The sequence below is a fragment of the Scatophagus argus genome, chromosome 9 (genome assembly GCF_020382885.2).
Source record: "Scatophagus argus isolate fScaArg1 chromosome 9, fScaArg1.pri, whole genome shotgun sequence".
Classification (NCBI taxonomy): Eukaryota; Metazoa; Chordata; class Actinopteri; family Scatophagidae; genus Scatophagus; species Scatophagus argus.
In genome coordinates this window covers 11,413,746-11,428,169 of record NC_058501.1, presented here as the reverse complement: position 1 = coordinate 11,428,169, position 14,424 = coordinate 11,413,746, and the positions used below count along the sequence as shown (strand labels likewise).

General features: G+C 39.8%; 1 protein-coding gene across 1 annotated transcript in view; it reads right to left on the bottom strand.

Annotated features, from left to right (window-relative positions):
• Positions 1-9,166: 9,166 nt before the first annotated feature.
• sntb1 (syntrophin, basic 1) overlaps positions 9,167-14,424 on the bottom strand; it is a 38,506-nt gene continuing 33,248 nt past the window's right edge. The window contains exon 8 of the mRNA XM_046398817.1: positions 9,167-11,957. Within this exon, the coding sequence (XP_046254773.1) occupies positions 11,865-11,957 (93 nt within the window). The 3' untranslated portion in view covers positions 9,167-11,864. The remainder of the gene's footprint in view (positions 11,958-14,424) is intronic.

The window sequence follows — 14,424 nt, the reverse complement described above, 5'->3', positions numbered from 1 at the left end:
GATGAGGTACAACCCTCACAGCCAGTTCATTCACTATTGACATCGTGGCATTTTCTCCAAATCAACTGGCTACAGGTTTCTGGCAAAAACATTCTCTGTCGTGCCAGGATTACACGATGATGATGATGTACTTGTCTGTGAAGCAGAACTTTATGACAAAAAGCTGTAACTTCGCAGCATTGAAATAGTTTTGAGTTGGTGTTGTGTTACTTGGATGAATAAAATGACTTTATGCCACACTAAATATTACTATGCATGAGAAGCAAATTTCTGCTCAGCTGCATATGGTAAGGTCAGCGGGTGGACTGTGCAGTGAGCAGTGGTGTAGTAGTTTATATGGAAAACTTAATTTTACAGGTTCATATCTTTTTAATAACTCCTAAATAAATTCTTCAGAGGTTTTCTGATAAGAAGCATGCAGTTTGGTAGTAGTGATTATAGTACCAAGTAAATATTTATTATGTAGGAAAATGTATTCTCATTTACACAATTGTATTCTCGGCAGTCAAAAGATTTTACATTTTTTTGTGCTCATCCTTATGATTGTGCTGTTGACTGACTAAAAGATGGTGTGGTTATTCAGCAGGTAATCTTAAATACCAATTGTAACAACTGAACGCTGTCTGTGTTCGTTCTGATTTCCATCCATTCCAGGCCCGACACACAAAGACGGATAATCAAACGTACTCACACCTTGGGGCAACGTAGAGTAGCCAGTTAACCTAATGTGCATGTTTTTGGGATTGTGTGCAGGCACGGGACATGCAAACGCCACACAAAAGGGCCCAGACCGGGATTCAAACCTGGAACCCTCGTGCTACTCTTTCTTAATTTACTACCAAATTACATATTAAAAAAAAACAAACATTGGAAATGATTAGGAAATCCCTTAATTAGTGTCATACGTCAGTAGAGGTCTACTGAGCTCAAGGTGTTTCTCAAACTACTGTCAAAACCAGTCTATATTTAGTATTGGGCTTTACATACAAATGTAGAGCACTGTTGAACATGTGCCACTACTTTATAGTCAGCTGATAGTTGAGAAGCAACGTTTAACTATCCAAATATAGTGTGTCTGTGTTTTTCATAGCAGCAGCAGCATTCAGTCTGAGGGTATTAAAGGGCATGTAAACTGCATAACCTGACATTTTTAGTGTGCCTGTTTTTCATGGGAATGGACCGAGTGTGTATCCATCAGTGTGCGGGAGCATCACTGAATGTCAGTGTGAGTGCACATAATGAAAGTGTATTATCAGCATACACTGGTTGTATCGCAGTGGACCAACAAAAGAGATAATACAGTTTACATTGTACCTCATACATCTGTGTCACACAACCAAAGCCTTGGTACAAAGTGACCAGAAAAGGACAATACTGTGTGGCCATGCAGAGAAAACTCCAAATGTTGCCACTTATAACTAGTCCTTGGTATGAAATGATAAGAGTCACCAAGCATTAACCTCCTTGTATGGACACATAGAAAAACACCAAACTGGAGCTCAAGGATTTCAGTGACACATCAAATCCACAATGAACAGTTACTGTGTCTGATGTGTGTGTCCTGTTGTACTGTAGTAGAGATGGTTTCTTCATTTTGATTCCAGGACCCTGCACGATTTACAGACATATTCTGTGGGCCCATTAAGTGATTAAATTATTAAATGAGCTGCGCATCTGCTCTCACTGCTGCTTGTTGAAACATGTAAGATAAATGTTGTTAGGGGCTGTGGGAGGCTCTCGTTCTGGCGACCTGAGGTTTCTCTTGTCAAAGGAAAGTCAAGAAGAAAAATAGACAGAGCCCAGTTACAGTTAGCGCTCTGTTTTCTGTTCAAGACTACTTGTTTCACTAAGAGCAGGGATTTATTTCTTGTAATCTTGACATGTTCTCCATTTATGCTTCAAAATAAATCTTGAATTTCCCGGCAAATGTTTTTTGTACATACCCAACCAAAGCCGGGATTTACAATATTGAAGTAATGAGGCCGAATTACTCTTAATATAACACAAGTCACCTACACAATTTGACTTGCCACTCTTATTAGGAGTGAACATAAAGATAACTTTAGTTACTGGTATGCTTTTAAAGTCTGCCTTGTTTTGACCTTTGTCTCTGGACGTTCATGAGGTGGAAAAGTGCCGATGTTATGCTCAAAGTGTCAGCTCGCATTTATACACTTCACTCAAAGTGAATTTCACACCACTCGTGCCTTTGCATTGACCTCATGTGCAGTTTTTCTTATTCATTTTTACTCATTTTAATTCTTTTTTTCTGTAAATTTTAACCTCTCTACAGTGTGGTCCTAATGCTGTTACACTGCCCACTCCATACACCCACATGTGAAATTCTGTTGGAGAATACTGTATCCCTTTATTCTATTTTAGTTTTGCCTTAAAAAGTAGATTTTAAATTAGTCAGTAGTTCTCAAGCCATTAAAACCCCAGATTCTCAAAAATATTACAGATTACATGACATTGGTGTGTTCAACTTAACGCATGTTTTTGAGTGAGCTGCGGACAGAATTTCAGCTGCATCAAGTGAAATTGCAAACCCGCATGTAACAATCAGTGCTTACACTACATTATAATCCAAATAATCTCAATGAAGCCATTTTGATGTTACAACATATGACAAACCACATATGGAAGAGTTCAGAACTTTAAGGTAAAAGAAATTCAAGTCCACACAGAAACAGGCTGATGCAGACTGCTACATTTGTACTTTTTATAGATCAGTAATTAGCACTGAAGATACTAGAGGAAGCCATCTCACAGCCAAGATGTGCATGAGTGTGTGTGTGTGTGTGTGTGTTTAATTTGGTGTGTCAGTGCGGGTAGGTGGCTGATTTTGTATATGGGTGCACCAGTGTGTGACAGTACTCATTTTGGTGACCGTAATGCAAAAATACACATCAACAAACATTTTCTAAGACCTGGTGAAAACAAGGAGTCATTAAGCTGAAATTACAGTCATGATTGCCATCTAGCCTGCACAGCCAGATACCATCTGTGCCAAAACTTTCTTCTGAGAGATGTTTCTGGAGCGGCCAGACCGTGACCAGACAACTTATCCCCAACTTCAGACACAGCTGAAGGGTCATCATACTTCACCTATCTTTCTTTCTTTACTTTTATTTATTCCTCTCTTTTTTGTGCATTTCCACTCTTTGTAGAAAGCTCAGCTAACTGTCTTAATACTGGCACACGGCATCATGAGATCAAATAAAATGATAACCATTGGTCTTGTTGTGTTTAAATACACATTGTGAAGCCTTGTGTAAAAAAAAACCAAAAACAAACCACAATCAAAATGTGACCCAAACACAACAGGAGGGTTAATGGGAACATATGACCTTGGGAACTTAGCCTCCAACATGGGATGATTATAGGGAAATCATCATCAATTCCTTTTCAAGAGTAAGTATTCAGATCAACACGTAACCTCTCTCAGGTTAACTATTTGGTGTCTCCATCAGCTGCTTGTAAACTTTGTCTGTTTGCCATGTAGTGATGGGCAGATGGCCCACAGTGATTTTATCAGAGCTTCTCAGTGAAAACAGCAGCCTGCTGCGGTTGGAAACCACACTGATGAGAGCTCTGAGGGGTGGAGCTGAAACATCAAAGATGAAAGCTGCAAAGACAAAACAATGATGCTAAAACCTTCCATAGGGCTGCAGAGTTGGTGACAATTCTCTGTGCACGCTTGTCACTACAAACGTCTCACATTGCACACAGTCATTTGATCCATTGTTAATATGAGGATGTTTAATGAAGGTTGCATGTAATAATTAATATGTCTTCTTTATTCTGAATAATCAAGCGACATTCTTTGGAGGTTTTTCCTGCACTGATGCCTGTTAAGTCCACCCCTCAACTCATTTTGAAGTATGTTACTTGAGTACATTGTGTCATTTGTCACAGTAAAAATGAAATGAATTGCTTCATAATCTTGTCATGTCGTTTAGTGCATGTGCATATGTTGTGTCTCACTGCTTGTGTCACGTCACATTGCATAGTCTCTGTGGTTTTTTTCTGAGGTATTTTGTCTTGTGATGCCTTTCTCTCTTTCACTTGTTAGCACACAAACTTTCACTATGATAGTGATCATGAAAGAATGAAAAAAGGAGCAGAAAACATTTCCTCAGAGCAGTTCTTACGTGAGAATGTCCTGGATTTTACATGAACTCCGGGCATGGTGCTGGTCCCTGCCCGTCACTATGAAGGTATCCTTTGACAAGCCCACGTGTCCAGTTGAAATCGTGCTCTTCTGATCAAATAAGTTTAAAATGACGTGATGTTCCCGTGGTGTTTAAACTAAACAGAAAATCACCGCTTCAAACTCCCATTGGCACTATTTTTATGACAGCATGTTGTACACATGGGATAAAGTCACATATGCGAGAAAGCAATGCTTCTGTGCACAGTTTCACATTACAGAAGAGAACACAAAGAGCACTCTCCTATTGTGTGTGTGTGAGAGAGACAGAGAGACAAAGATGGGGGTGCATGAAGGGGTACTGTAGGGACTTGGCAGTGGCATCCTGAAACATTCCTCTCTTTCTGTCTCTCCCTCTCTCACCCTTTCCTCACCCGACACTCTCTTTTATCATCAGGTTCCCAGAGACTGGTACTGTGTATATCTGTGTGTGAGAGAAGGAGAAAACAGGGGTGTGGGGGGGGGAAGACTCCCTGCCAAAGACAGTGAAAGGGTAGGTTGTATACAGTCAGTGGGAGTACAGACTTTGGTGATCTGAGGCTCTGTATGTGTATAGGTTATGTGTGGGTGGTTGTTTTTGAGAGTATCAGAGCTGGAAGCACAGTGCTTGTTAAGTGGGAGGGTCACGGCAGCGACATCACCTCACAAGCATGCCTCCATCTGTCCTCTAATGGTGTAAGACAGTGTGTCGTCTTGTGTGTACGTTTGCGTACAGGGTGTTGCAGAGAAGGTTACTCATCCTCTTCTTGTCTATTAACAGATAATAACAGGGACAGAGTGAAGAGATGACCTAGTTTCTTCATCTTGCAGTACCTACACAATGTGCTTTTGTCTCACAGGCCCACTGTCAATGTTCTCAGTCACTCGTAACGTGACGAGACGAGTTGTGTCTGACTTATCAGCTCTGATAAAATATCTGACACACAGTGTGGTCCATGTAGCCACTTTGGTCACTCTCACAACAAGAAATCATCATTACGGCTACTAACATAACAGCAACTTAAAGCAGTATGCTCATTTGCTGTGGACAATCGTCTAAAGCAGCCAGCTTTGGGTTTACAGAAGAAGGCTTCAGTCTATAAATAATTTAGTTTCTACCTAGCACAACCACAGACTACTGACAGGTTTGTCATGTGGCTGTGTTTTGTGTGCACAATGACGTGTAAATGATACAGAGGGTCCAGAAGAGAGAGAAAGACTGTTAAGTTAGTTGCTTTATTTATTCCCTTATTGGGTTTGTATTTCTTGCTTAACTACATTACTAATGAGTGTGTCTCTACTTAACTTAAATTTCTCCAAGGGGGATTAATAAAGCAGCTCTTTTCTTCTTCCTCTGATGCAAGCTCTTGCATTGTGACCACCACACGACCACTCACTGCATTGTGGTGTACAGATTGAAATGCCGTTTTAGTGAAGTTCATTCCTCATGTCCTGACCCAGCACTCAGTGGTGGTTTTTAACCATTTTCATGGCTGAAACCTGTTTAGTGTCTCACACATTTGACCACCTTTGCCAAGAATTTCCAATACCAAAAAACAATTTGAGTGCCAGTGTCCAGGAATGAAGATGAACTGAACCTCGATATATTTATTTTCTCAAAGACAGTTGACAAACTGGGACAAAAGAGAAGAACTAGTTATTTTTTTTAATTCCATTTCTAGATACCACAATCTTTTTAACTCCGTAAAACATGTAAGTGTTTGCCTGTCTGAGGTGTATCAAAATATAAGTTTCTGGATTTGTATGGGAATATGCACCATTGAAGTATTATACAACTGAGATGATAAATGATAAGGAGTGGGGTCAAGGCTTGAGACTTAAATTTTTCATTTTTAATTTAAGTTGGTGAATATCTACATTTTCACAAAGTACAAAAAAAGCCCTGCAAAACTGAGTGTTACTTTCTGTGCTGACACAACACATCCATTGGCTTATTACATATTTCACAGGGTTGTAAAGAAATAGTTAAGCTCTCTGACCTTTCTCAGCAATTACATTTAGAATAAGTGGAAACAGGCGACTCCTGTTAATGACTGACTACATCGATTTTAGATATTTCTCTACTCCTTCCGCCTTTGATTCTAAGAGTACAGAGCCACACTTGCTGTTCCTGTGTTTTTAATCTTTGAGCAAAGTAAACTGGCTCCTCATTATAGCCCCATATTTAAGGAAAGGATATGAGAATGGTATTGATCTTTGCATCTTAACTCTCTACCAGAATGTGAATACTCTTATTTCCGAAGTCAAAATGGTAAATCTCACACAGTTTAATATTCAGTTTTTCCATACTTAAAAAAGTTGTTCAGAGGAAGTATTTAAAACCAAAACCATTATTTGGCCCAGCAGGTTGGGTGTTGAAATTCAAACCTTTTGCTGAGGGAGTAGTTTTGGTAGATTGCGCCCTGTGGCTGAAGGAGTTACATGTTCAAATCCAATAAAGTGCAGAGTGGCTGGAGAGTCATGCTTGACTTCATGATGATGTTTGGCTAGGGCATATTCCATATGTTTCCTATGTAAATGGCTGTTTTATGTTCTTGCTTTTGCTGTTCTATTTAAGTTTTGTGTTTCCAGCTTGTTGTGCTGCCCTGAAGTGAGCAATTAAATCAATTAAAAATTCTTTAGGAATCTTATTAGTACTGTTAGGAATAAAACCAAAACGCTGTGTAGCCTAGTTACAATAAAGTGCTAGCTACAGTTGGTTTACTGAGCTAACTGTATAACACAATGGGAGCCTTCAAGTATGTTTATGCCACTTGTTCTGCTGTGAAAGAGTCCATGATTCAAGCACAGACAGCTTAGAAAAAAGCTTGAGGAAAAGGCTTATATTTGTATGCCTGCAGACAGCTGGGCAGCCTGGACTGTGACAGCCTTTTTTAGACATCTGCAAGTTAAGTGAGGAAATGAACTTCTTGTGGATAGTGTGAAGCCCTGTGCCATGAGAAAGGGACACCTCAGACAGAGTGTTATTGCAGATAAACTGTACTATGAGATTCACGGAGCATATCACTCTCAGAGAAGATGCAGTGTACCTTGACTGAAAACTGAGCAAGCTTTTATGAATTTGGTTACAATGAGGAGGGTGAAGATATTTCAGATGAGTCTGTACAGTCTGAGGATTTGTGTGTGATGCTTGACTAGAACAGTGAGGACCACCTGCACTGTGCACCTGGCACACTAAAGCTTTAAGACCTGAGAAAAGTAACAAGGTGCCACCCACAAACTGAAGTTCTGCTAGCTGGAGCACAGCATAAAGGACTCTCGTAGAAGCTGAAAAGTAAAAATTAAATTAATAAGCCAAAGCCAAAGCCCTGCAGTAGCCAAGCTGGAACTTGCAATTCAGTGTGGTGATGACATAGGATGGACAACTTGGTCTCCATGTCATCCCCTTTCGGTCCGTCCTGAAATTGGACAAAGTGAACAAAAGCTGGCCAAAACCTGCAACAACTAACCCAAATCTAGTGGGTCTGGAATGAGACTCCCCCCTTTTTGAATATGCTTTGTGAGCTTTGTGAGCACCAGCTACCTGAGTGTTGAGTGCTGAGACTTGTAACTGTATTTCTTTACAATGAAAAGGACCAAATAGATGTCCAGTTTCACTTTCTGTTCAGTTTGTTGTTTTCCCTGCCTCTTCTCCCCTCTCACTCATTTTCTTTCATTTTCAAGTATCCAGACTCATTTGTATGATAAAAAGACAGAACATGCATAATTTCTAAACATGTATCTGAACTTCAACACACTTCTTCTTGTAAAGAGTGACAATTTAGGCTCGGGGAATGGAAGGCGCTTCTCAAAGTAGTACACAAAGTGGCACAGGGCACATGCTTGTGTGCAAGCACGCACACTCAGAGAGGCAGTGTGGAACCTGTAAGGACCTGCCACAGCTGAGGAATGCAACAAGACGCACTGAGCCAAGAAAAAGAGCTATTCATTCAGAGCCCTTACACTGCACACACACACACACACAAACAAACACAAAACCTTAGTGGAATGTATTTGCATGTCACTGAGAGAAGTGGCCACTGTGTACGGCTGAACACAACTCTGTACTTATTAGCGCTCTCTCTCACACACATGCAGACACACACAGTTTATGGCTGATTGCTAATTGATCTGGCTCCTGTCAAGCTCCTCATAATGAAAAGCTGACAGTCTCAGTCAATGTGGCCCTCTCTATGTGTCTGTCTGTCTCTCCGTGAGAAAGCTGGATATTGGACAGTGTGCATGTTTGTGTGGGTGTCTGTTAAAATTTCTACAGTAACAGTGCTGATCCATTTGTGTGTGTGTGTGTTTGCAAGTCTTAAGATTGGCACACACAGCTTTCTGTCTCAGTGGGAAAGCTGACCCCGAGTTCTTTGTGGTTTTTCTTTCATATGATGCAACTGTTGTTATCTGTAGACATTTAGTGTCCCACTGAGACAATCAATAACAACCTGGACAGAAGGGAGACAGTGATAAACACAAAGAGAGAGGAAAAGGTGCAGGTAAACAATGTCAACTAGTAAATATTGCCAGGAGTTATGACTGTTTGAGGTCTAAATTTCTTACCCTCAATAACATGAATGTGTCCATCCATCTGTTGGTGTAAGTGTGTGTGTGACGGAGAGAGAAAGGATGCCAGCTCATTACCTAACAGCCAGCAATGTCAGAGAGTTACGAGTGACTTAAGCGCCGTCTAAATGTCAATAACTCTGAAGCTCTTCAGCTAAAGACACATGAATCCTTTCTGTGGAGCTGCTTAATAAAACACTTCTTAAATCAAGCAGAAGTGTCGCTAATATCCAGTAAATCAGTGCAACCCCTTTCATCTGAACTGTCCCCGGAATAAAATACTTCAAAATACTATCATTTCAATTTTTAAAGTTGAAGAAGGGAATATTTTAATATCCAACTAATAATATCACACACACACACACACACACAAAATAAAAACCCACCATCATTAGAAGACAAATGGTAGCTATAATTTACATTTTAATACAACTGAAATGAAACTCCCAAGCCCACATTTTGCTTCTGCCGATTTGCACATTCTGTTGCTGGTGAGAAGCAAGTAAATGACAAGTGAAGACAATAAAAACAAACCCATTGTGCCACTTTTGTTAAATACATGATTTATGTGCACTGTTTGAGTTACAAACTAAGCTTTATCATTCAGTGACAGTACAGTAGCTGCCAAAGGCATCAGAGTATTCTACATATCAAAGCAGCTTTTGCTCAAAAAGCTTCTCTCCTCTTGAGGTTATCAGTAAGTGCTGGATTCTTGTCTGAACAAAAGTGTTACATTACCTCCACCATCTTTAAGTATCAACAAAACAGATGATATTTCTTGGTCAAGTGGCAAGAATACAATGCGTAAATATTCGTTCACAGTGTGTGTGTGTGTGTGTGTGTGTATGGTCACTGTTAATATGTGTGTGTTTCAATTCAGTTCAATTTTTGATAAAGAAGAATTTCTGTCATCACAAAGCTCAAAAGTAAAGTAGCCATCATCGAAGTCACATTGTTACTCCACATTCTTCCCTGTGATCTCAAAGATTCATTTCTTTCAAAATTCAAATGTTTTCTTCCCAGTCATCTGAAGGCACAAGGAAAGGACCTGGCAGCCAGCCATGTCAGAGACAGTGCTCTATACAGATTTGATCTGCTGCATCACAAAAAATTATTATCCAAAATGTCCTGTGCTGGCTACTGCAGGATTTCAGACTCCTGTGATGGCTGTGCCACTTCAAGGAAAGATGAATAACACTTCACGATGAGGTGACTGTTGCACCGTCTCACTGAGATTCAGTTATCAGTATAGATCACTGCCCACCCAGAAATAAAGGAACATCATCATGATTTAGAATTTCAGGAAACACTCTTATTTGCTGTCTTGCCTGAGAGTTAGATGAGAAGATCAATACAACTGTAATACCTGTCTGTTGATATAAGGCCATAGTCCTGGTTAGCTTACTATTAATGCTGGAAACACGGAAACAACCTGGCTCTGTCCAAAGGTAACAAAATGAACTTAGCTGAGGCTCTAAAGTTCGCTAATTAACACATCACATTTGATTAACTCAATTTGTACAAAAATCAAAGTGTAAAAATGCTTTTAAGAGGGGCTGGTTGTCAAACTGTTTCTTGGATAGAGGTGATAAGACACTCTTTATGCTAAGCTAAGAGCTGGCTAAGATGTCCAACACAGCTGGAGCCCGTGGTGATGCTGGTTTCTCATCTCTCTGTCTACCTGTTTACAGGTAAGCCATCCATCTGGAACAAACTAGTCTGGCTAAATCTGCCTGTTAACATAGTGTACACTTAAATGAGATACAACATGCTACTTAATGAGCTCAAGAGGAGGACAGCCAGATGGACAGCCTGGGTGGCTGTTTTCCTCTGTGTCCAGTCACAAAGCAAAGCTAAGCTAACCGACTGCTGGCTGGAGCCTCTTATGTAACAGACAGTCATCTAGCTCTAGACAGAGAACATAAAAACGTATTTCCCTACAAGATCAAACCATTGCTTTTAATTACATTGCCAAAAATGTGTTTGTGAAAGTATTATTATGAATATAACATCATGATTTGGTTATGGTATTAGTAGAGATGAACTAATGATATGCATCTTGTCTTTGTCAAAAATATCCATGCATATGTAGTACTTGTACTTGAGAGACACAACAGTAAAGGCCACCCGGAACTGCAAATTACAATAAAAAGCTATTATTCTTTTCACAAGTTGGATAATTTTTTCCCTATTTCTTAGTGATAACCAGAAGCCAACATGGAACAGAAATATGATTCAAAAAAATCAGAATGCTTGAGTATGTTATAGCTCATGTTAAATGAAGCGAATCCTTTTCTTCATATTGGAAGACATAACTGACTTAAAATCACTGTCACATCAGTCAAACACTGAAACACTGTGAGCACCAGATGGTCACCTGTTAAAAGCATACTGTGACATTTTGAATTTGAGTCAGCTGTCACATTGTGGGAAACCGTGCAGGAGACCGTGTCTCCCAGTTTCAATGATGAATGCTGACGTCGTTAACAAGACATTTCAGGGAAAGCTAATAAAGACAAATGCATAAAGTTTTGCCACAGAGTCAACTGTATTGTGATGAAAAATGACTGAGTGAAATTCAGAATGTCTTTTCAGAGCTAATGGTGAATAAATTATATAATTGGTAAATGGAAGGCAGTGTGCTATTACATTTTGATTGAATTAAAGTGAATTCATCTTATCCACGCAGCACATGTCCAGTCCTTCCAATCCTGGACGTGACCGTAATGCCCAATCTGCTCCTTCAGACTTTTATCTGTCTGATTATCATCCCTCTACTTCAAGTCCAGTCCACGTTTTCTTCTGTGGTTCTTCAGTCAACACTTCAGTCCATGCAGCCCTTATAGGGAGGGTTTATCCCAAAGAAATCTGTCCATTTCATTCAAATGAAAACCAACCTGAACCTTCTCAAGTTCTTTCTCAAGTGTTTCTTAAACTTGGATATGGACACCCAAAAAAAGGTTCATTTCTATACAGAGGCTACATTCACTCAGCTTGGGTCCCCGACTAAAAGTTTGACATGGTTTACTGCATGCGGACTGCAGAGAGGTGGAAAAAAGTGGACTTCTGTTTTCAAAGGAGATGAAATATCCCTTTAGAGAGGTCAGGCCACCAGACCCAAGCGGGAGATCTTAGCAGAGAGGAAGGAGTGCAGGATGAAGACGATCGGCTTCGGACACGAGTGGAGGTCCAGTTGCTGGAGGAGGACGGACAAAAAAAAAAAAAGAATTAAAAAGTAGAACGACACAGAGTAATGCAAAACATGACTTTGGTAAAGAGGAGAGAAAATGATTAAAAGATGTGAGAATTTGTTAAAGCAGATGGGACGACAGAAAGAGGAAGAAGCAGTAGAGGAGGAAAGAAAATAAAAAGTTTGTAAGGCACATAAAACCATGAAAATATATTCAAAACTAAGCACACAGTCAACACAGTTCCCCATGAGGCAAGGATTAGACAGTCCTAGCTGGAGCTAAGAACTGTACACACACACACACTACCTCACTGTGAACAAAGCTCTGTTTATAGTCTGAACCAACAGTGGCTCATTTCACTAGTACTATGACTCACATCCTGTTCCTTAAGCCTTATAGGGAGACTTAACCTATTAATTAACACACAAACTTCTGTTTAGTTGATCAGATTTAACACTAAGGAAGTTTTAGAGGCAATGAAATATGAGAAGACTTGCACACCATCGCTCATCCACAAAAATCCTGTGTTTCCTAAAAATTTCAGGAGTTGGGGTAAACTTTTATGAGCTATGCCAGCGGTGTGGATATAGAGGTTGTCAGTCAGTCAGTCCACCACTTTTTCCCAGACTTGGTGGACAAAAGCAACTGATGATTGTTGTTGATTGGTGAATACTGATGACTTTGTTGATCTCCTGACTTTTCCCCTAATGCCACCAGCAGGTAGACATTTGTGGTCCAGCTAACAGTTGCAGAATGAAATGTCCTGAAAACTTCAATAATTTTGGTGATCAGTGAGGTTTCCTCAGTCACATCAAAAGTTTTCCAATACTTTGGTTTATGATCAAATACCTGCAAAAATAGACATTGGCCTCAGTTGTACTAATAATCAAATAGAACACAATGCTGTAAGGTGACAAAAACGGTCAGCACTGTACCTGCTAAACATCAGTATATTAGCACTGTCACTGTGAGCATGTTAGCATGCTGACTCAAGCAGCAAGCAGCCCTCTAACAGAGTAGTAGACTCTTAATTTTTGTTTTCCCAGCCACAAATAACGGCTTGGTTCAGTTCAAGCTTTCTAATACATTTTCTGTATAGGGGAGATAAACTGTCAACTGTTGTAACAAAATTAGACATACATACTCCCTGCCAACTAATGGCAGCATAGTCCACACTTGGAAAAAAACCCCAGCTGATTCCACTTTCAAATGCTGAGCTAATGAGCCATCAGCCACATCCGCAAGTGCCTTGGGATTTCTATAAAGACTTGTCTATGGCTGCGCTGAGATTCAGAAATGCTACAGACACTAAAATATGCTCTGCTAAGGTAACCACCAGAGGGTTTTGAATCAAAGCTCCAAAGTCTCTACTTATTTGCCTTCAGCATAATCTGAGCAGTCAAACATGAGCGTATCTGACAGAAGTTTTATATGAAGCTGTATGTGGACTGCTATACAGACAGTTCAAGGATAGATATAACATCTTAGTTTTAAATTTCTGAAACCCATGAGCCAAGAGAGTAAACATTATAGTTTTTACTGTCACTTTTTTCCCCACTATTTCCCAGCATACAGTAAATCAAAGTGCTATAACATTATGAATGATGAAACATCAATGTTGTTTTTCTGGGTAAACTCTGTACGAGCGCCAAGGGAAGGTAATGGAAGAGCTACCAGAGCTCATTCCCCTGACGTCAACAGTGATTCATATCGTTCACATCAGTACTGTCAAATAAGATCCAAGAGGCTAAAAAGTGAAACTTTCCAAACACAAGTGACATGCTGGGCAGGTTAGAGTGGTAGTGTTTGTACTTGGTTCAGGTATATACTGTACATCAGTTGGTTCTGATTACTCCCTGAAACACGAGCCAACTGCAGCTCCGTACAGTGAGCTGTTGAGTGGTGTAAACAGATTAAAGCTCTTACACTGAACGACAGGCTATTTTTAAAGAAAACGCCGCTCTGAAACACGCTTTCGTACATGTGAAGCTCATTCTATATCAGGAGTTGTTTTGTGATGAAGTGCTGTAATTTACTTTCTGCTGTACCATTTTCATTCTGCCTGTCTCTCATATACTTGTACTCCGGTTTGTGTTTAGCTTCATTTCCCAGAAGGCCCCCTGAAATCTCCTGAGAGTTGGGGTGCACTTGTTCTATTTATTGCGAGTTGTGCCTGACCACAGCAAAGTAAGCTAGATATTGAACACAGTATTCTCCATGTCAGTAAATCAAGAAGCAAATCTAAAAAAAAAAAAAAAAAACAAAAAACAGCGATTAATATTTTTCTAAAGGCTTAAAGAAAAACATTTTAACTAACTGCAAATTGTATATTATTCCATGAAATAGTTTGGACTGTGTTAAATACTAGAAATACTGTGTTACAGACTTCTTAAATGTGCTTTCTTTTTCTTATTGGACTATGAATATGTAAGAAGACTGATGTCCTGACATTTTGTGTTACTAAACACAGTG